The sequence below is a fragment of the Cricetulus griseus genome, chromosome 7 (assembly GCF_003668045.3).
Source record: "Cricetulus griseus strain 17A/GY chromosome 7, alternate assembly CriGri-PICRH-1.0, whole genome shotgun sequence".
Classification (NCBI taxonomy): Eukaryota; Metazoa; Chordata; class Mammalia; order Rodentia; family Cricetidae; genus Cricetulus; species Cricetulus griseus.
The window spans coordinates 113,805,928-113,826,522 of record NC_048600.1 but is presented as its reverse complement, the minus strand read 5'-3'; the positions used below and the strand labels follow the sequence as shown (position 1 = coordinate 113,826,522).

The following is a 20,595-nucleotide window of genomic DNA, read 5'->3' as shown; positions in this document are numbered from 1 at the left end:
GCTGGTGGTGGGAGCTGAGGCCAGGATACTTCAGCAGTAGAGGCCCGGGATAAAGGTCAAACCATACACACTCCTTTGTACCATGATTACACACACACACACACACACACACACACACACAGACACACACACCCTCCCTCCTCCTCCTTCTTCTCTCTCTCTGTCTCTCTCTGTCTCTCTCTCTCTCTCTCGTTACAGGTCAGAGCTGGGTGGGGATGGTGCACAATTTTAATCCCAGCACTTGAGAGGCAGAAGCAGGCAGATAAGCAGTCTGTGAGTTCAAGGCCAGCCTGGTCTACAGAGTGAGTTCCAGGACAGCCAGGACTGTCATACAGAGAAACCCTGTCTCCAAAAACAAAAACAAAAAGAACAAAAAAGGGAGTCACAGGTCAGTAAGGCACTCATACCAACCACACCATCATCTTCATGATGCACAGGGCTCCATTACACAGACTCTCTACTGTACTCAAGCTTAGTAATGAAGATTCGCTTTTTGTTTGTTTTTCTTTTTTGTTGTTGTTGCTTTGCTCTTTCTTTCTTTCTTTCTTTCTTTTTCTTCGAGACAGGGTTTCTCTGTGGCCTTGGAGGCTGTCCTGGAACTAGCCTTGTAGACCAGGCTGGTCTCGAACTCACAGAGATCCACCTGCCTCTGCCTCCCAAGTATTGGGACTAAAGGCATGCGCCACCACCACCCGGCATTGTTGTTTTTCTTCAGATTCTTATTATTTGTTTTATTTTCACTTATGACTGATACTGAGATAACCTAACACAAGTATCTTGTTCAACTATCTCCTTAGGATACATTCCTAAGCAGAATTAGGTCAAAGGATATATGCTTTTTCAGCTTTTTGACACACCTTTCCAAAATTCCCTTCAAAAGGCCAAATTAACTTTCCCCACAGATATTTGTTGGACATCTACTTCTCTGTCCTCTTGCCAACCACAGGATAGCATTTCATTTCTGCCAGTCTGGTTGGCATAAAAATGCTATCTCATAGCTGGGGTAGTGGTGGCACACACCTTTAATCCCACCACTTGGGAGGCAGAGGTAGGTAGGCCTTTGTGAGTTTGCGGACAGCCAGGGCTACACAAAGAAACCCTACCTCAAAAAAACAAACAAACAAACAAACAAAAAAACGCAGAAGCTACATTATAGGTATTGTATGTATTTCTCTGATTCTAGGTAACCTTTACATATGATGCTAATAATTTCAGGATAATATATAGTAGCAGCAGCTAGCATTTGCTGAATGCTTTGTTGTGCCAGGAATTTTCCTCAACATGTTTCCTGTAGTATTTGTCTTAGTCACTGTTCTATTGCTGTGAAGAGGCACCATGACCAAGGCAGTGCTTATAAAGAAAAGCATTTACTTGGGGGCTGGCTTACAGTTTCAGAGACTTAGTCCATTATCATCATGTCAAGGAGCATAGGGACATGTGTGGCGCTAGAGCAGCAGCTGAGAGCTATATTCTAATCTGCAAGCAGAGGGAGACAGACTGGACCTGGGATGTGAACCCTCAAAGCCCACATCTCCTGTCTTACGGTTTCTGTGGCTGTGAAAAGACACCATGACTGTGGCAACTCTTATACAGGGAAGTATTTAATTGGGTGGCTTGGAGTTCAGAAGTTTGGTCCATTATTGTCATGGTGGGACATGGCAGCCCACAGGCAGACATGGTGCTGGAGAAGGAGCTGAGGCAGCAGGGAGAGACTGCCACCCTGGACCTGGTTTGAACATCTGAGACCTCAAAGCCCACCCCCAGCGACACACTTCCTACTACAAGGCCACACCTACTCCAACAAGGTCACACCTCCTAATAGTGCCAGTGCCCACGGGCCTGTGGAGGCTGTTTTCATTCAGACCACCACACCTCCTAATCCTTCCAATCCTATCAGACAGTTCCACTCCTTGGTGACTAAGCATTCAAATATGTGAGCCTACGAGGGACATTCTTTTTTTTTTTTAAGATTTTATTTATTTATTATGTATACTACGTTCTGCTTCCACGTATCCCTGCACACCAGAAGAGGGCACCAGATCTCATAATGGATGGTTGTGAGCCACCATGTGGTTGCTGGGGATTGAACTCAGGACCAAGGGACGTTCTTTTTGTTTGTTTGTTTTTTGTTTTGTTTTGTTGTTTCGAGACAGGGTTTCTCTGTGTAGCTTTACAGCCTACCCTGGCACTCGCTCTATAGACCAGGCTGGCACGAGGGACATTCTTATTCAAACCATCACAGTATCTCATTTAATCCTTGGACTAGCTCTGTGAAGTGTGACTGTTACTCCTGTTTTACATAAAAGAAAACTGAGGCACAGAGAAATAAAATAATTTGCCAAAGGCCACATGGCTGGGACATGGCCAAGCCAAGCTTTCAACTTTCCTTAGCTCCTGAACCTAGATTCTTCAACCTGCATTTGTAATTTTTTTCTATGAAAAACATGTTTGTCGGGGACTGGAGAGATGGCTCAGAGGTTAAGAACTCTTCCAGAGGTCGTGAGTTCAATTCCCAGCAACCACATGATGGCTCACAACCATCTGTAATGAGATCTGGTGCCCTCTTCTGGCCTGCAGGCAGACATGCAGACATGCAGACAGAACACTGTATATATTATAAATAAACCTTTAAAAAAAAAAAAAAAGGAAGAAAGAAAAAGAAAAACGTGTTTGTCTGTCTTCCTTATTTTCTTTTTGAAGATGTATTTTTACAGAGAAAATATACTTACCTGAGGCTGAGGAGACCATTCGGGCACTAGAGTACTTGCTTGAGTTTGATACCTACAGCCCACACTTAAAAAATATATATAATAAAAGTCCAACAATGTGGCACACATTCGGAATCCTAAGGCTTGTTGGCCAGTCGGCCTAGCCTACTCACTGGGTTCCAGGCCAAAGAGAGACCTTGTGTCAAAAAAAGAAAAAAAGAAAGAAAAAATAAGGAGTGTGGTGCCCAAAGAATGACGCCCAAGGTGTCCTCTGTCCTCCACATGCATGGGCGCATATGCACATTCACAGGCACACACATGAGCACGTGTACACATACAAGAAAATATGTAGTTCTTTATTCATATATTTATATAGAAAGTATCTTCTCTGTTTAGGTTTTATTTTCTCAAGTGCAAAGACTTGTGATTTCTATAGAAACCTAATTTATCTGCCTTTTTCCTGTGTGTGTGTGTGTGTGTGTGTGTTTCTGTGTGTGTGTGTGTCTGTGTCTGTGTGTTTGTGTGTGTCTGTGTGTGTGTCTGTGTGTCTGTGTGTCTGTGTATCTGTGTGTGTGTTTCTCTCTCTGTGTGTGTGTGTGTGTGTGTGTGTCTGTGTGTGTGTGTCTGTGTCTGTGTGTGTATGTGTCTGTGTGTGTATGTGTGTGTATGTGTGTGTATGTGTCTGTATGTGTGTGTGTGTATGTGTCTGTGTGTATGTGTCTGTGTGTGTGTCTCTCTGTGTGTGTATGTGTCTGTGTGTGTGTATGTGTCTGTGTGTGTATGTGTCTGTGTGTGTGTGTGTCTGTGTGTGTGTGTCTGTCTGTGTGTGTGTATGTGTCTGTGTGTCTGTGTCTGTGTGTGTGTGTCTGTGTGTGTGTGTCTGTGTGTGTGTCTGTGTGTCTGTGTGTGTTCTGTGTCTGTGTGTGTGTGTGTATGTGTCTGTGTGTTATGTGTCTGTGTGTATGTGTCTGTGTGTGTTATGTGTCTGTATGTGTGTGTGTATGTGTGTGTGTGTGTGTGTCTGTGTGTGTGTGTGTCTGTATGTGTGTGTGTATGTGTCTGTGTGTGTATGTCTGTGTGTGTATGTGTCTGTGTGTGAGTGTGTGTGTGTCTGTGTGTGTGTATGTGTCTGTGTGTGTGTCTGTGTGTGTGTCTGTGTGTGTGTGTCTGTGTGTGTGTGTGTGTGTGTGTGTGTATTCTGTGTCTGTGTGTGTGTGTCTGTGTATGTGTCTGTGTGTGTTATGTGTCTGTATGTGTGTGTATGTGTCTGTGTGTGTGTCTGTGTGTGTCTGTATGTGTGTGTGTATGTGTCTGTGTGTGTATGTCTGTGTGTGTGTGTGTCTGTGTGTGTGTCTGTGTCTGTGTGTGAGTGTGTGTGTGTCTGTGTGTGTGTATGTGTCTGTGTGTGTGTCTGTGTGTGTGTGTCTGTGTGTGTGTCTGTGTGTGTGTGTGAACACCTATGCCACGGTGAAAGTGTGGAAGTCAGAGGACAGCTCACAGGAGTCACCACTCTCCTTCCTTCCGCTGTGTGGATCCTGGGGATGGAACTTGTGTTGTCAAGCTTGATGACAAGAGCCTTTACTTACTGAGCTGTCTTTCCAGCCCCAGCTATGAATTTTTTTATTTTTCAATCAGGCCTGTAGGCACAGGCCTATAATATCTCGGTTTGGGAGGCTGAGGCAGGAGGATCAAAAGTACTACACCTGCGTGGGGCAGAGAGTGAGTTCAAAGCCATCATGTACAATTTAGTGAGGTACTGTCTCAAAGCCAAAGTGAAAAGAGGACTGGGAAAACAGCTTAGTGATAGAGCCTTTGCCTAGTACATGAGATGCCCTAGGTTCAGTCCCCAATAACAGACAAAAGGAATCAGACGTAGTCACAAACCCCTAGGGTAGAGAGAGGCAAGCAGACCTCTGTGTCGGAACCAGCCTGAACTACATGGGGAGTCCCCGCCAGCCTTCCCTACCTAGTGAGATCCTGTCTCAGAGGGGAAAAAAAAAATATTCTCACAAATAAACAGCACTAGCCATTGAATAGATGTTCATGGAAGTGTCTGTGTTTTCTGTGTGGGCTCTAAATCACGTCAGCTGACCTGGGAGGCAACTGATTTGTGGTTTCAGTGCTGCACATCTCCAGCAGGCCTCCCAGCAGATAGAAACACTACGTGCTGTGGCCTGTTCTGAGTTACGATTAGGTGGCTGTGTCCTAATCCAGGAAAAGATGGGTTCTTAAGGGAGTTGTCTCTGTGGACTCTGGTTTTCACTGCTCTTCTTCCCGGCAGCAAAAGCCGCTGATGGATACGTGAAGCCGCAGATCAAGCAAGTGGTCCCTGAGTAAGTGTCCAGGGCCCCGCGCTGCTCTCCCAGTGCGTCTCTGTCCACTCTGTGAGCCCCCCCCCCAGCACCCATCACTCTCTGCTGCTGAGTCCAGCAGTCCTAACACCCTGGTAAACCCAATTTAGTCTTTGAGAAGGAACTGAGTTCCATCATGCTGTGGCCAGGCCCCTGGGGTCCAGCCAACCTCCTATGTCCTAAAAAAGACATGAAGATGTCCTCAAACCCCTCCTTCAGTCCACATGGCTGAGACTGTGTTCTGCTTCCTTCTACAGGTTTGCTAATGCATCTACAGATTCGGGGAGTGGCGCTACCTACATGGACCAGGCTCCCTCTCCAGTAGTGTGCCCCCAGGCTCACTACAACATGTACTCACAGAAGTAGGTCAAGCTCTCGGAGGCATATGGGGAGGAACTAGGGCCTTGGCCTCAAGATGGACTTCCTGAGGCATGGAGTGGAGGGCAAAGGAACCTGTAGGTTCTCTGGACCTGACCTCACCCAGCCTAGGCCCAGGCTCTGGCCTGTGGGAGGGGGAGATTCCATCCAATATTTAAAGCATCAAGTGGCCATGAGCAAATGGCATCCCCTTGTCTTCTCTGAAGATGGAGACTTGCCGCTCTCTGTTAAGGACTAGGTGGAGTTTGGGTGTGTGCAGCTAGAATGGATACTGAGAACTGAGTCTCTGCAGACCTAGCCAGCAAAGGCCTCTGATTATATCAGGCGACCTTTCCAGTGAGGGCCTAGTTGAAGGGACAGCCCGGATCTCTCACCTGATTGGTTGTGGGGTTTCCAATGACCACTGATAACCTTTTGCCCTCCCCTTCATCATCTGTCTTTCCCTCTGAAGCCCCGACCCTGTCCTTGACACGGATGGAGACTTTGATCTGGAAGACACGATGGATGTTGCACGGCGCGTGGAGGAACTCTTAGGCCGGCCCATGGACAGCCAGTGGATCCCTCACGCACAGTCATGACCAGACCTCACCAGCTGCAGCTTCATCCTCGTGGAGGAACTTCTCGTGGATGTTTTAATTCCATGAATCGCTTCTCTTTGGAAACAATACTATAATGTGAAGTGTTAATACTAGTTGTGACTTTAGTGTTTCTGTGCATAGTGGCACCAGTGAAGGGCGTGAGTGTGTGTGTGTGTGTGTGTGTGTGTGTGTGTGTGTGCGCACGTGTTTGCACGTTGTGTTTTTCCCACCCCTTGCTGTCCAGTCTAAGCTGCAGTGCCAAGGCAGGGGCCAGGCTTGTTTTTACCTTGTGAAAAAAGGCAGTTGGTTCCCTGAACCCTGGAACCTGGCCATGTGTCTTAAGGGTGGCTGAACTTTGACACGTAAGAGAAGGACAAAGAGAGGAAAAAGCACCTCCTCTCTGGGGAGCCTTCGTCCCTCTGCCAGGCAGTCCATAGTCCAAGCAAATTATCATTGTCTCTGCCTGTCTTCTGAAATGTAGATGACTGTTGATGAAGAAAGCCAGTGCCTCACATGTCCCCTGTCCCCTTTGCACATATGGATGGAAAGGGGAGCTGTATAAAGTGTTGGGGCAAGGGTGGTCACAGGTTTTCGGATGGGTGGTGGCTGTTTCCACCACTGAACCCATCTCAACATTGGCTCCTTGTCCTCTGCTCCCTTAATCTCTTGTTTCTAGAATTGCCACTCAGTTTATGTGTATGTACTCATGTGGAAGGAAGAAGGGCCACCCAGCTCTGAGCTTACAGGTGATGCCCTGTGCTCTGCCAGCATGGGGTGGTGTACCCAGTCCTGGCCCCAGACATCAGGTGTGGCCCATCTGTGCTACCCTCCCCGCCTCTGCTGTGGCAAGGCTATGCCTGCATTACCCAAGGCTTGTCTAGAAGCTTGTTGATAATGGCTTTCTGCAAATGTCCAATGGTGTTTTTGTCTCTAAACCAGCTCTTTTTATGTTTTTCCCATTTGCACCCTAATTTGATGTCAAATTTCTCTCTTCCTGCATCAGGTCTGGGTCCTCTGTACCCAGGTCACCTCTTTTCCCTTCAGTGTCACAAAGTGTCCTGAGGAATAGCTGGTAGGAATTGTGACCTGCACCTGGGGCCAGCCTGCCAAGCGAGCAGCCACCACTATGGGGTGCTGGGTGCCGTTGGGAGTTGGGGAAATGCAGTCAGCAGGTTTGCTAGGAACTTTGGTAGACTGCAGAAGCAAAAGAAAAGCCTCAGTGCAATTTTCTTCCAGTCTCTGCAGTGTCACCAGAGGGAAGGAAGGGGCTGCTGTGGGCAGGCAGGGAGAGGGGCAAGCAGAGAGCGGTTACCACTCAGGCCTGCAAAGCCCTCTTTGGCTTCCTCTCCAAACAAGGGCAGAGCCACACCCAGGAGAGGAGGGCCCCAAAACCTTATTTTTATACATGCAAGTAAATAAACATATTTTTTTTACAAAAATAACTTCTGAATTTATCAGTGTTTTACTGTTAAAGGAACATACTCCTGTGTCGTAAATTATTTATTGGAAGATGACTTTTTAAAAGCTGCTGCTTGCCTTGGCTGGGTTTTGTACACTGATTTTTTCTATGCCTGGTGGTAGCCTCTCTGCCTCGGGTGCTCGCTGGATGGAGGAGGTGTGAGGCCCCTCCCTACCCCCTCAGGAGAAAGCTGGAACTGCTTGAGGAATCCAGGCTTAAGGGACTCTTTACCCACCTGTCATGTGGCCTGTTTGTCCCAGTAACCCTCACAAGGGTGTGGACTTGACACACTTCTCGATTTATTGTGGACATGGCCCCAGGGCATGGGGATAGCAGAGCGGCCTGGCACACCTGGAAGGTTCCAAGCTTCCTCTCAAGTTGGATTGGAGCAGAAGGTACCAAACAGCAAGGCTTCCACACAGTTGCTTTGCTACCCTGGGTTTTCCTGAGGCTGTGCCTGGAGATGGGAGAGGCTGTTAACTGGAAGCTGTTCCCCCTATCTGCATGCTGGTCTCTCTCTTTCTCCACTCCTGCACACAAGGATGAGGCAAGGGCAGGTCTCCACCCGCCTCTTGCCTGCTCACAGACCCACACGTGAGTTCTGAGAGGTCTCAGCTTGGTGTGTGGCGTGTGTGGGGCTTTGTAGGGGTGGAAGGAGATTCAACGTGGCTAGCTCTTACAATGAAAATATTCTTTTATAATTTTTCTTTTTAACATGTTATTTCAGATACATATTTTAGTGTCGAGTATATAGCCACCAAAAAGTATTGTGTATAAATTGGGGCAGCCAGAAAATTGTGTATTTTATGTTACAATAAAGGCGTCTTCTGAAGGGCAGTGTTGAATCCTGTTTCCTCTCCATCACGTGTCAAGGGAGGGTGGCTTTAACAGGAAAAACGTTTTCAGTCATCAGCGTGACCTTAAGGGGAACTAATTGGGAGCTGCTAACGGCCTGAGATGATATGTCAAGGGCTTGATGGCAGACAGGGGCATCTCTCACCTTCCTTCTGGGAAATGTTTGGAAAACTGGACCGATAGCCATCTCAGATTCTCCGCAGACTCTTCCTGATGGAAAAATCAGCCCTAATTGAATGTGTTCAGATTCCTCCCATGATGGCACCATGTCGGGAAACTGGTTCCTGCCACCCCAGGTCGTTATCAAATACAAAAGAACATGAACAAAAAGTCATGGAAAGTTCGGGTTGGCCTTTCTTCCCCTCTTTTTTGTAGCATTGGGGCTTGAACCTAAGGTCTCACGCATGCTAAGGTAGCTAGCTCTCTACCACTTAGCTATGCCCCTTCATGCCCCGTCCTCCTCTTCTTTTGAGATAAGGTCTCAAATATTAACTCACTGTTTTTCTTCTCAGTCTCCAGAGTAGTGGGCCTGCATCCCAGCCCAGTATCTGGGCAAACTCATGACAGTCAAGAGTTTAGGAAGGAAGAGGCCTTCAGCCCAAGGGAGCAGCGAATGTAGGCTAAAAGGGAAGCATGAGAGGGCTGGAGTCAAGGCATTACGTGTGGACTTTGAACTTCAGTTTGTGATAGAATTTCCTGCTTGGTGCAGTGTCCACCCTAACTTCTGCCCACTCCTCACATGTTCTCTGGAGATCTTGAGCCAAGGGCCATGCTGTGAGAGGTCTCTTGGAAGGGGACTGAGGCTGCAAGGCAGGAAGGGGGACTGAATGAAATGGTAGGAATGACCAGATTTCCATTTTAAGAAACCCTGTCAGGGTTACTATTGCTGTAATGAAACAATGTGACCAAAAAGCAAGTTGGGGAGGAAAGGGTTTATTTGACTTACACCTCCACAGCACTGCTCATCATCAAAGGAAGTCAGGACAGGAACTCAAACCTGGCGGAAATCTGGAGGCAGTAGCACTTGAAAGAGTGCTGCTTATGGGGCTGGAGAGATGGCTCAGTGGTTAAGAGCACTGGCTGCTCTTCCAGAGGTCCTGAGTTCAATTCCCAGCATCCACATAGTGGTTCACAACCACCTTGAGTGAGTCTGGTACCCACTGCTGGCACCTTCTATCTGCATGTGCAGACTGTATACATAATAAATAAAATCTTTAAAAAAAGAAAAAAAAAGAATGCTGCTTGCTATCCATGGCTCAGCCTGCAATCTTATAGAATCCAGGACCATCAGCCCAGGAATGGCCCCACCCACAGTGGGCTTGGCCTTCCCACATCAATCACGAATTAAGAAAATATACTACAAGTGTGCCTATAGCTTGATCTCACCGAGGAACTTTCTCAATTGAGCCTTTCTCCTCTCCAGTGACTCTAGTTTGTGTCAAGTTGACATAAAACTTGCCAGCACACTCTACCATAAGGTTGGCGTGGTGGTACATGCCCATAATTCCAGCACTTGGGAGGTGGAGGCAGGAGGATCAGAAGCTCAAGGCCAAGGCCAACCTAGGCAACATAAGACGTTAGGGGAAGACCAGATGGTGGTAGCACACACCTTTAATCCCAGCACTTGGGAGGCAGAAGCAGGTGGGTCTCTGTGAGTTTGAGACTAGAATGTTCTACAGAGTGAATTCCAGGACAGCCAGGGTGTCCTGTCTTGAAAAGTCAAAAGAAGAAGAAGAGGAAGAGGAGGAGGAGGAGGAGGAGGAGGAGGAGGAGGAGGAGGAGGAGGAGAAGAAGAAGAAGAAGAAGAAGAAGAAGAAGAAGAAGAAGAAGAAGAAGAAGAAGAAGAAGAAGAAAAAGCACTTACTCTCTTGCAGAAGGCCTGGATTTAATCCCCAGCACCCACATGGTGACTTACAACCATCTATAACTCCAGTTCCAGGAGATTCAACACCTTCTTCTGGCCTGTGGACATCAGACACATGCGTACATGTACAACCATGTAGGCAAACACTCATGCACAAAAAAATAAAAACAAATGCATTGTTTAAAAGAAAGAACAATCCTATTGCAGCTTCAGCAAGTGTAGCTTGAAGGGAGATGGAACGAGTAGTGAGGGAAAGCTGGGAGACCATTTCAGTAGTTCAAGCAAGAGAAGACGGTGTCATCGGGGTACCTATGGCCGTGGGTCTGAAGCATAGCCATAAACTTAATAACTAACATTGGAAAATGGTTGAAATCTAGACTCATTCCAAGTTTGAGGCTTGGAAATTGAGTTCTATGCTCCTCAAAGGGCTAGTACTGTAGTTCAATGGTAGAACTCTTGCCTCTTGTGCTGAGTTCAAGGGTTCAATCCCCAGGACAAGAAGAAGAAACAAACAAAGCACACCTTTTTGTCTTAGACAGATGTTTCTCACAGGGTGATGGGGAAGCAAAGCATGGCAGAGACGGAAGGGAACCGATGAGCGAAAAGCCTTGGAGTATAGATCTGAGTGTGGATACATTGTGAGAACACTGTGTACTGAGGCTGTGGCTGCATTGACTGAGTGTTTGCCTGGTATTCGCCAGGCTCTGGGTTTCACTCCCAGCAGTACCTAACTAGGTGTGGTGATGGTATATGCTCCTAATGCCAGCATTTGGGAGGTGGAGGCAGGCGGATAAGAAGTAACATGTTTGATACCATCCTGGGATAGACACCCTGTGTTCTGTGCTATTCAGGTACAACAGCTGTACTCTGTACTAGGGGGTTTGAATGAGATTATTAAGTTATAGCATGGAAAAGTAAATGAATGAATAACGAATAGTAGATACGTAGCAAACACCGAATCAGGAGTTTATAGCATCTGGAAGAGATGATGGGAGTAGCCTGATTGAGAGGGGATGTCATCAAGCTGAAGGCTTAAAAACATCCAGCAGGGGCTGGAGAGATGGCTCAGAGGTTAAGAGCACTGGCTGCTCTTCCAGAGGTCCTGAGTTCAATTCCCAGCAACCACATGGTGGCTCACAACCATCCCTTATGAGATCTGCTGCCCTCTTCTGGTGTGCAGATATACATGGAAGCAGAATGTTGTATACATAATAAATAAATAAAAAATCTTAAAAAAAAAAATCCAGCAGAGATGGGGAAGCTTGGGCAAGCAAATAGAGTTCCTGATTGATATTCTCTCCGTCAATGAATGTACTCTTTTTTTTTTTTTTTTAAACCATGAGATAAGCTATGGTATTGGAAATGGCTTCTCCCTGTAGCTGTTCTCAAGGACATAATGTTTCTAGTTTGGGGCTGTTGTGCTGTTCTTCAATCTTTCCATTCCAGAGCCAGGGGACCAGCCTGCCCCAGGACACGGGGGCTTGGAGGACACATCATGCACATGCACACGCACGCGCGCACGCGTGCACACACACACACACACACACACTCACCATAACAATCAAAATGTTGTTTTCTAAATATTTATCTAATTTTGTGTGTGTGTGGTGTTTTGCCTGCATGCATCTAAGTGCACTGTGTGTGCTTCGTGGCTGTAGCAACCAGAAGAAGGCGCCTGATCCCCTGGAACCAAAAGGAAACTGAACTGGGGTCCTCTGCAAGAGCAACAAGTGCTCTTAACCACTGAGTCATTTCTGCAACTTCCACACACTTTTCAAAAAGTGTAAGCATGAACACTTTCTAGATCATGCCATGGAATCAATATTGTCCCAATGCCAAAACCAGACTAAGACATCACAAGACCAACATGACTCATGAATGCGGACACAAACATCCGGCACATACGCTAGCAGATGGAATTCATCAACGTATAAAAGGAACTGCACATCACCAACCACAGAGTCAGATTTATCTCTGTGATTTGGAATGAGCTTGGCGTATGAAAGTCTATTTCAGAATCAATAGAATTAAGAATAAACGATGGAGAGGCTAGAAAGGTGGGTCAGTTGGCAAAATGTTTACTGCAGAAGCATAGGGCCAAAGACTGGAAGCCCAGCACCCATGCAAAACAATGGGTATAGGGCACATGGGTGTGCGTCCACGGTTGGGAAGGTAGAGACAGGGTCTATGGGGTTACCTGGCCAGACAATCGAGTCCAATCTATGGGATCCAGGTTCAGTGACAGACACTATCTTTAAAAAAAAAAAAAATTAAGATTAGGGCTGGAGAGATGGCTCAGGGGTTAAGAGCACTGACTGAGCCGAGTGTTGGTGGCACACACCTTTAATCCCAGCACTTTGAAGGCAGAGGCAGGTGGATCTCTGTGAGTTCAAGATCAGCCTGGTCTACAAGAGCTTGTTCCAGGACAGCCTCCAAAGCCACAGAGAAACCCTGTCTCGGGGAAAAAAAAAAAAAAAAAAAAAAAAAAAAAAAAAAAAAAAAAAAAAAAAAAAAAGATGCCCTCTTCTGGCTTGCACTGCATACATGATAAATAAATAAATCTTTACAAAAAAATTAAGATTACTCAGCGAGTGGTGGTGCATGCCTTTGATCCCAGCACTTGGGAGGCAGAGGCAGGCAGATCTCAGTTCAAGGCTAACTTAGTAGTCTGCAAAGCAAGTTCCAGGACAGCCAAGATTGTTACCCAGAGGAACCCTGTTTCAAAAACGAGAAGAAAAAAAAAAAAAAAAAAAACAAAACCAACACCACACAACACACACACATATATATAGAGAGAATAATCAATCGGTGAACAACACCCAACATTGGTCTCTGGCCACTACACACTTCTGAATCACATATTCATGCGCACACACACACAAACTTACACACCTGAGCTGCTTCGGTGGTGCACATCTGTAATCCCAAAGGAAGGGAGACAGGAAGGAAGGAAGAAAAGAGGAAAGGAAGGAATGAGCAAATGAACAAAGACAGGAGGAGTTGACTATGATGATGCACACCTGTAATCCTAACATTCAGGAGACTGAGACAGACGGATTGTGAATCCAAGGTCAGTGTGAGCTGTGTAGCAAGACCCTGTCTCAAACACCTTTTAAAAAAGAAGAAAAGCTGGTGTGATGGCGCACACCCTTAATCCCAGCACTTATGAGGCAGGTGGATCTTTGACTCACTCTGTCTACAGAGTGAGTTCCAGGATAGCCAGGGCTACACTGAGAAGTCCTGGGGAAGGAGGGAAGGAGGGAGGGAGGGAGGGAGGGAGGGAGGAGGGAGGGAGGGAGGGAGGGAGGGAGGGAAGGAGGGAGGGAGGGAAGGAGGGAGGGAGGGAAGACAAACAGTATGACCATTTCAAAAGAGGCAAAAACCTGACAGCTCCCATCACATTGGGGAAAAACTTCACGCTCTCACCTAAGATCAGGAACAAAATACGGAAGCAATCGTGATGCTCCTGGGTGGGAAAGCATCTTGTTGGCAAGTCCATTGCTTCAGTGGTATTGGAACCTACTTCTGTGGGATCCCAACATATATTGAAGAGACATCCAGCCTCAAGGACTGACTGGATTCTCGGGCCTTCTGTTGGTAGACAGCCATTGCTGGCCTACCTGAACCACAGCCTGTAAGACATTCTAATAAATCCCCCTTTCTCTCTTCTAGCACTCTGGAGACAGTAGCAGGGGGATCAAGGGTTCAAAGTCATTCTTAGCTACCGACAAGTTCAAAGTCAGCCTGGGCTACATAAGAAGTGGCAGGAGGGGATGTGGAGATATGACCCAATAGTCAAGGGCACTTGACTGTTGCCTTTCCAAAAGACGTGAACTTTTGTCACCCCTATTGGGTGGCTTACAATCACCTGTGACTCAAGCTCCAGCCTTCTTCTGGATTCCACAGGCACCTACACACATGGAGACACACGGAAGCACATAATAAATAAGTATTTGGGGCTGGAAGGATGGCTTAGTGGTTAAGAGTACTGGCTGCTCTTCCTGAGGACCGAGGTACCCTCTGTCCCTAGCAGCTGAGCTGGCCCCTAGAATACTGGCCCTTCTTGCCCCTCTGTGCTGCTGCCCCTCAGGCCCTGTTCTGTGCAGCAGTGTAACTGCTCTTAGCAGCCAGCATTACAGTGCACAAAATTACCCTAGGCCATCAGGTCACCTTGTGGAAAACTTGCCTGGAAAATTGATTCCCCTTTTTGAGACTTTTTACAACCCTTTAGGTATCCAAAAACAAAAAAACAAAAGAACAAAAAAAACTTAATTTTCTTTAAAGTAATACTAAAATTAAGACTAAATTAAATTACAATACATCTTAGCCTAACTCTGAAAAAGTCCTTATCATTTCTGAACATAGATAAGATAAAGTTAAGAAAACAAAAAACTTGCTGGGCGTTGGTGACTCACGCCTTTAATCCCAGCACTCAGGAGACAGAGGCAGTCGATCTCTGTGAGTTCAAGGCCAACCTGGTCTACAGAGCCGATTCCAGGACAACCTCCAAAGCAATAAAGAGAAACCCTGTATTGAAAACAAAACAAAACAAAACAAAAAACCAAACAAACAAAACTACAACAAACAAAAAAACTGTACACAGTACCAAAGGACCAGGGTTCAATTCCCACCCCCCATATGGCACCTCACAACTGTCTGTAACTCCAGGTTCAGGAATCCAGCACCCTCACAGACACACATGCAGGCAAAACACCAATGCAAATAAAATAAAATATAAGCTAAATAAATATTTCAAGTGTGTTTTTCCTTGAGATAAAGTCAGTGAGTACACTCAGTCCACTGATAAATTTGGCCAAACTATATCACATTCAGGTTTAGCAATTTCTTTCTTTCTTTCTATTTATTTATTTTTCCTTTTTTTTTTTTTTTTTTTTTTTTGGAGCCTATCCTGGCACTTGCTCTGGAGACCACGCTGGCCTCGAACTCATAGCAATCCGCCTGCCTCTGCCTCCCGAGTGCTGGGATTAAAGGCGTGCGCCATCAACGCCCGGCTATTTTTATTTTTCAACACAGGATTTCTCTGTGTAGCATGACTGTCCCAAAACTCTCTCAGTTAGACCAGGTTGACCTTTAACTCACAGAGATGCACCTGCTTTTGCCTCCAGAGTGCTGGAATTTAAAGTATGCACCACGATGTCTAGCTATTGTTTATTCTTCTTCTTTTTTTTTTTTTTTTTTTTTTTGATGCAAACAGCACGAGGATTTATTGCAGTTGTTTAACGAGCTAACCCCATGTTAGCTCTGGCCTTTCATCCATCCACCGTGGCAGATGGCTGGGAAAAGGCCTATTGTTTATTCTTTAAGTCAGGATCTGGCTGTGTAACCCAGACTAGCCAGGATTGTACTCGAACCATTCTTTTTCCCCAGCCTCCTAAACGCTTTGTGCCCACTGCACCCTGGAGGATTTTTCTTTTTCCTTTTAAAGACAAGACCTCCATGTAGTTCTGGCTGGCCTTGAACTTGTTCTATAGCTGAAGATGACCCTTAGCTCCTAGTCCTCTTGCTGCCTGCCACATTCCTGAGGACTGGAACAACAAGTGTGCACAACCACACCTCCACAGCTGTGGTTTTTAGCTGTTCTCAAGTCTGAGCCTGCTCCAGGATAGAGTTCGAACACTCTTTCCGTACACCTTCCTTTCTCTTTCTTAATGATCAGGCTACCCTGGTCCTAACTCCTTCATCTGCCCAACTTGTCACCCTTTAGATGACCTGTTCCTTTAAGAGCACCTCCCTCCAGACCCGCCCAGTCAGGCCGGATTTCCTGTCTAAACCCTGCCCTTTAAAGTCATCACTCCAACTTTCTGGCCTGCTGTGTACAGAAACCAGAGACACTGCGGGATCCTGGGGGATCTGGGGTGCTGAAAGTAGGCAGAAGTGGCCTGTGACAGGTGCATATAGACCCAGGGCTCTGGGGGGGAAGGGGACCAGGACAGGGAAGGTCCCAAGAGAAAGTAAAGTCACTTGGGAGTGGGTAACTATGTCCCCCGAGGGGAGCTGTTGGGCTGTTCTTCCCAGTACAGGACTAGGGACCGGAGGATGCCAGTCAGTAGGACACCAGAGTCTCTTCCATGCTGCCTGCCCAGCAGGACCCTGGCTTCCTCCCACTGGCTTCTTCCTTGGTTTTCTGTGTGCAGCAGAGTGTGGGGGAAGACATGGGTATCCCCTCAGGCCCCACTCTGTTCTTCTCCCAGGAGCTACTTGGAGATGCTGCTGCTATGGCCACTGCCGCTGCCGCTGCCGCCGCCGCTGCTGCTGCTGCTGCTGTTGTTGCTACTCCCACTGGCCATGCTGTGGCAGCAGAGGCGGCGGGCCAGACCATCCTGGCTGGCCCGCCTCCAACACCAGGTGGCCTGGGGGGCACTGGGCTTGGCAGCCGCCTGGCAGCATCGGAAACTGGAACAGAGCACACTCCACGTGGGCCAAAGCCAGCAGCAGGCCCTCGAGTGGTGTCTGAAGAAAGCCCAGGGTTCCTGCTGTCTCCCCAGGGGGAGTACAGGTGTGTGTTTGTGGCGCCTGGGGGAAGTGACCCAAAGAGAAAGAAAACACACACACACACACACACACACACACACACACACACACACACAGATTCTAGACCCCAAAGGCCCCTTCATTTACTACCAGTATGCTGTGACCTGGTCCAGAGCCCTACCTTGGCCCATGCTTGATTGTCCTATTAAGATGGATTTTCTTTTCCGGGCCCTGTTCTAGCCTTCACCCCATTTCTCAGACCGTTTCTGGGTTCCTTCCTCGAGGGTCTCCACATTCTTCTCACTTCCTGAGAGTTTCTGGTATTTTGAGGGCTACAGACTTGAGCACCTTCCGGAGTCATCTCCCACTGACCAAAACCAGGCAAGCCAAGGAGGAAGAGAGTGAAGAGAAGCTCCTGTCCCCTGCCCCCCTCCAGGACCATAGAGAGGCTTCTCTTCAGGTAAACAGAGGCACCCCTACTGCACAGCAGCAAACCCTTGCCGAAAGATATGCAAAGAAGGCCCACAGTAGTAGCTGGGGTCCAATTCTGAAGTCTGAATGACTGTCCCTTTTATATCCCTCCAGGCCACCCTGCTGGGTCTAGTCACCCTAAACAAGGCCTACCCAGAAGTACTGACTCCAGGAAGTACTGCCTGTGTGACCCCTACATCACCATGGCCCAACTCTGTCCCCTGGCTCAGGCATGCCCTGGGCCGGGTAAGCCCCCTTGGAGCCAAGGACTCTCAGACCCTGCTGCTGGAGGCACTGATATCCCCAGGGCTGAGGGCACTGGAGGCAAGGACTGCAGTGGAGCTCTTGGATGTGTTTGTGGGCCTGGAGGCAGATGGCAAGGAAATGGCTGAGGCCATAGCAGCCGGGAACCTAGGAACACCTCTCCCTAGCCGAGCAGCTGAACTACAGGAAGCCCTGGAGCAGGGACCCCGAGGATTGGCCCTTCGGCTGTGGCCAAAGCTGCAGGTCGTGGTGACCTTGGATGCAGGAGGCCAGGCAGAAGCTGTTGCTGCCCTCAGGGCCTTGTGGTGCCAAGGGCTAGCCTTCTTTTCTCCTGCTTATGCTGCTTCTGGAGGTCAGCTTGAAACAGGGATTGGATGCAGGTAGGGCTGGGGGCAGAGGTCATGCAGCTAGCTACTATGCATTGAGCCGCATATACACTGATCTTCTTGAATCCTTCTTAATTCCCCGGGATGGTACAGGTTACCAGTTCTGACTGACAGTTGAGCATGCCAAGGTTCATTGAAACATAGCATCTCATACAGACTCATGGGGTACCAGGATTTGCTTTCTTCTCTGACCCTTGTGGAACCACAGCATCTCTGCTTGCCTCTACCCAGTGAAGACCAGGAGGGAGCAGGCTGGACAGGGGTGGGGGTGGGGTGGGGTGTTAATCCAGAAAAGCTGGAGCAGGAGGACCAGATGTTCAGAGGGGCTGGGCCTGTGGTCCAGAGTGAGGCTTTGATTTCTGCTGTTGCCTGGCAGAAAGGAGTACACCACAAGGTTGACAACAACAATATTTATTTATTTATTTATTTATTTATTTATTTATTTATTTATTGTTCTCTATAGGGGTGATGGCCCTAAACCTGTGGCCGGAGCAACCCCAAGGATTCTATCTTCTGCCCCCTGGAGTCCCCTTTATTGAGCTGCTTCCAGTCAAGGAAGGAACCCAAGAGGAGGCAGCCTCCACTCTCCTTCTTACTGATGTCCAAAGGGAGGAAGAGTATGAACTGGTGCTGACCGACCACGCCGGCCTGACCAGGTGATCCCCTACTGGCCTCAGTCACCTCTGGTATCCTGCCCTTGGGAGGGGACACAAGCTCACTCTTCTACCCCATTCCACTCATCAGGTGCCGCCTGGGAGATGTGGTACGGGTGGTTGGTGCCTACAACCAGTGTCCTGTTGTCAGCTTCACCGGCAGGTAGGCAACCCTGGAGGTGCCAAGAGGCTGTCCCTGTGCCTTGGGTACATACACGCCCTCCCCCTTTTTCCTTCAGGCTGGGACAGACTCTGAGTGTTCGAGGAGAAGTTACTGATGAGAATATATTCTCTGCTGCCCTGGCCAAAGCAGTGGGGCAGTGGCCAGGGGCCAAGCTGTTGGACCATGCCTGTGTGGAGAGCAGCATTCTGGGTAAGCATTTCTAGCTGCTCCTATCTCCATGTCTTGGGTCTGGCTATCCCCCAACCCATGTTCACCCTGACTGGAGACATCTAGAAAGGAGATTCAACTCAGTCTTCTCCACTGTTGCTAGCAGAAGTACCTCTCTATTTCTAACTCCTGCCCCTGCCCCTGCGATCTCCATCCGTCTTCATTCCTGACCTGTGTCATATCCACCAGTTGGTTCTAGGTCTTCCTGTATTTGCTAACTGCCACCAAGAACCCTTCCTCCCCCTTCCCCATGAACCTTGGACTAGGGAAGAAGTAAAGGCAGAGGCTAGTGGCTCTGGCAGCCGCCCTGTCCTCAGGAAGTGTGTGTTCGGGTGGTTATTGTCCTCAGACCCCTGTGACGGTTCTGCCCCGCACTACGAGGTGTTCATGGAGCTGAGGGGATTGAGGAATCTGTCGGAGGAAAATCGAGACAAGGTAAAAGATGAGACCAGGGTCTGATCCTAATACAAGCCCTCCCCGGTTGTCATGGAGATGAGAGAGTTCAGAGAAAGGGGTACCAGGGAGGGGGGAAACCCCTCTTCAGGGAATCTGGGAAGGGAGCAGGTCCTACAACACACACTTCCACACCAGAGTCCTAAGTGCAGGTAGCCTCGGGCATGGTTATACACATCTCCTATGCATGCCTTGGCAGGGTAGCCTCACCCCACTGTTCTGCTCCTAGCTTGACCACTGCCTGAAGGAAGTCTCCCCTCACTACAAGTCTTTGCGGTTACGGGGCAGTGTGAGTCCTGCCAAAGTCCATCTGGTGAGACCAGGGAGCTTCAGAGTACTCCGGGAAGCACTAGCAGCCTGCCCCTCCTCCTCCTTCCCTCCTGAAATGCCTCGGGTCCTCAGGCTCGGTCACCTGGCCAAGCTCCTGCAGAAGAGGGTGATGTCTTAACCAAGGCAGCTGTTGCCAGGCTTCCCTCTGCCACCTCGCCCTTTCCTCTGGGGTGTCTCCAGATGCTGAGTCCTGGACCAGACGTCACAGAATACTGGCCCATCAGAGCCACCGGGCCTTAGGGAGGCCTTTGACTCATTGGCCAGTTTTAAGGTGGAGGCTTTGGGCATACAGCAGAACCCAGAAGTGCCCTACAACTGTCCCCCTCAGCCTACCCTATGTGACACTGATGAGGAGCTCTGATGCAGCCTAGTGGCTGCCTGTATCTCAGCGCCTTTCATGTGCTTGACCAGGGTAACAGTGTGGGCTGAAAGTGTAGGTAATGCTCCCAGAGTGGCTCCTTAAGGAGCAGGAGCAAATGAATAAAGACCTCAGCACCGTTGTCTCCTGGTCTGAGGTATATCTCGCACAATCTCCTGAAAGGACGAGGCTGGCCCACAGGAGTAACCCAGTGTTTAATAGTCTTCCTACCAGCAATCCTCCTTTCCCTCCCTTTCCCATTTTACCATTGGGCTCCCTGGATCAATTCCCAAATAAAACTCTTTTAAAAATATTTATGTATTTATTTTATCCGTGTGTGCCTGCGTGTGTGAGTGTGTGTGTGTGTGTGTGTGTGTGTGTGTGTGTGTGTGTGTGTGTGTGCACCATGTGTGTGCAAATGCCTCCAGAGGCCAGAAGAAGATAGTGAATTCATTGGAACTGGAGTTACAGGCTGAAGGCAGAGTTTTCCCGTCCTGGGAGCTGCTTCCAAATTACCACACAGTGGGTCTCCCTTGACTGCTCTGACTGCTCTGACTCCACCCTTCTCTCCCAGCATTCTCTCTGTGTCAGGCTGTCTTGCCCA

General features: G+C 48.2%; 2 protein-coding genes across 5 annotated transcripts in view; both read left to right on the top strand.

Moving 5' to 3' along the window:
- Positions 1-8,311, top strand: part of LOC100750571 (signal transducer and activator of transcription 5B) — a 72,812-nt gene extending 64,501 nt beyond the window's left edge. Inside the window, exons 17-19 of the mRNA XM_027428133.2 lie at positions 4,990-5,041; positions 5,317-5,421; positions 5,889-8,311. Coding sequence (XP_027283934.1) covers positions 4,990-5,041; positions 5,317-5,421; positions 5,889-6,015 — 284 coding nt within the window. The 3' untranslated portion in view covers positions 6,016-8,311. The remainder of the gene's footprint in view (positions 1-4,989; positions 5,042-5,316; positions 5,422-5,888) is intronic.
- A 7,665-nt stretch (positions 8,312-15,976) lies between these two features.
- Positions 15,977-20,304, top strand: Ghdc (GH3 domain containing). 4 transcript variants are annotated; one of them, XM_027428137.2, is made up of 9 exons: positions 15,977-16,102; positions 16,406-16,710; positions 17,024-17,145; positions 17,271-17,772; positions 18,270-18,462; positions 18,551-18,622; positions 18,699-18,832; positions 19,200-19,285; positions 19,533-20,304. In XM_027428137.2, exons 2-9 carry the CDS (start codon positions 16,419-16,421, stop codon positions 19,749-19,751), a joined length of 1,620 nt encoding a protein of 539 aa, XP_027283938.1. In that variant the 5' UTR covers positions 15,977-16,102; positions 16,406-16,418; the 3' UTR covers positions 19,752-20,304. The 4 variants fall into 4 exon arrangements, with proteins under 4 accessions (XP_027283938.1, XP_027283937.1, XP_027283936.1 ...); XM_027428136.2 differs by having other exon boundaries at positions 16,970-17,145; XM_027428135.2 differs by having other exon boundaries at positions 16,926-17,145.
- The last annotated feature ends 291 nt before the right edge of the window (positions 20,305-20,595 follow it).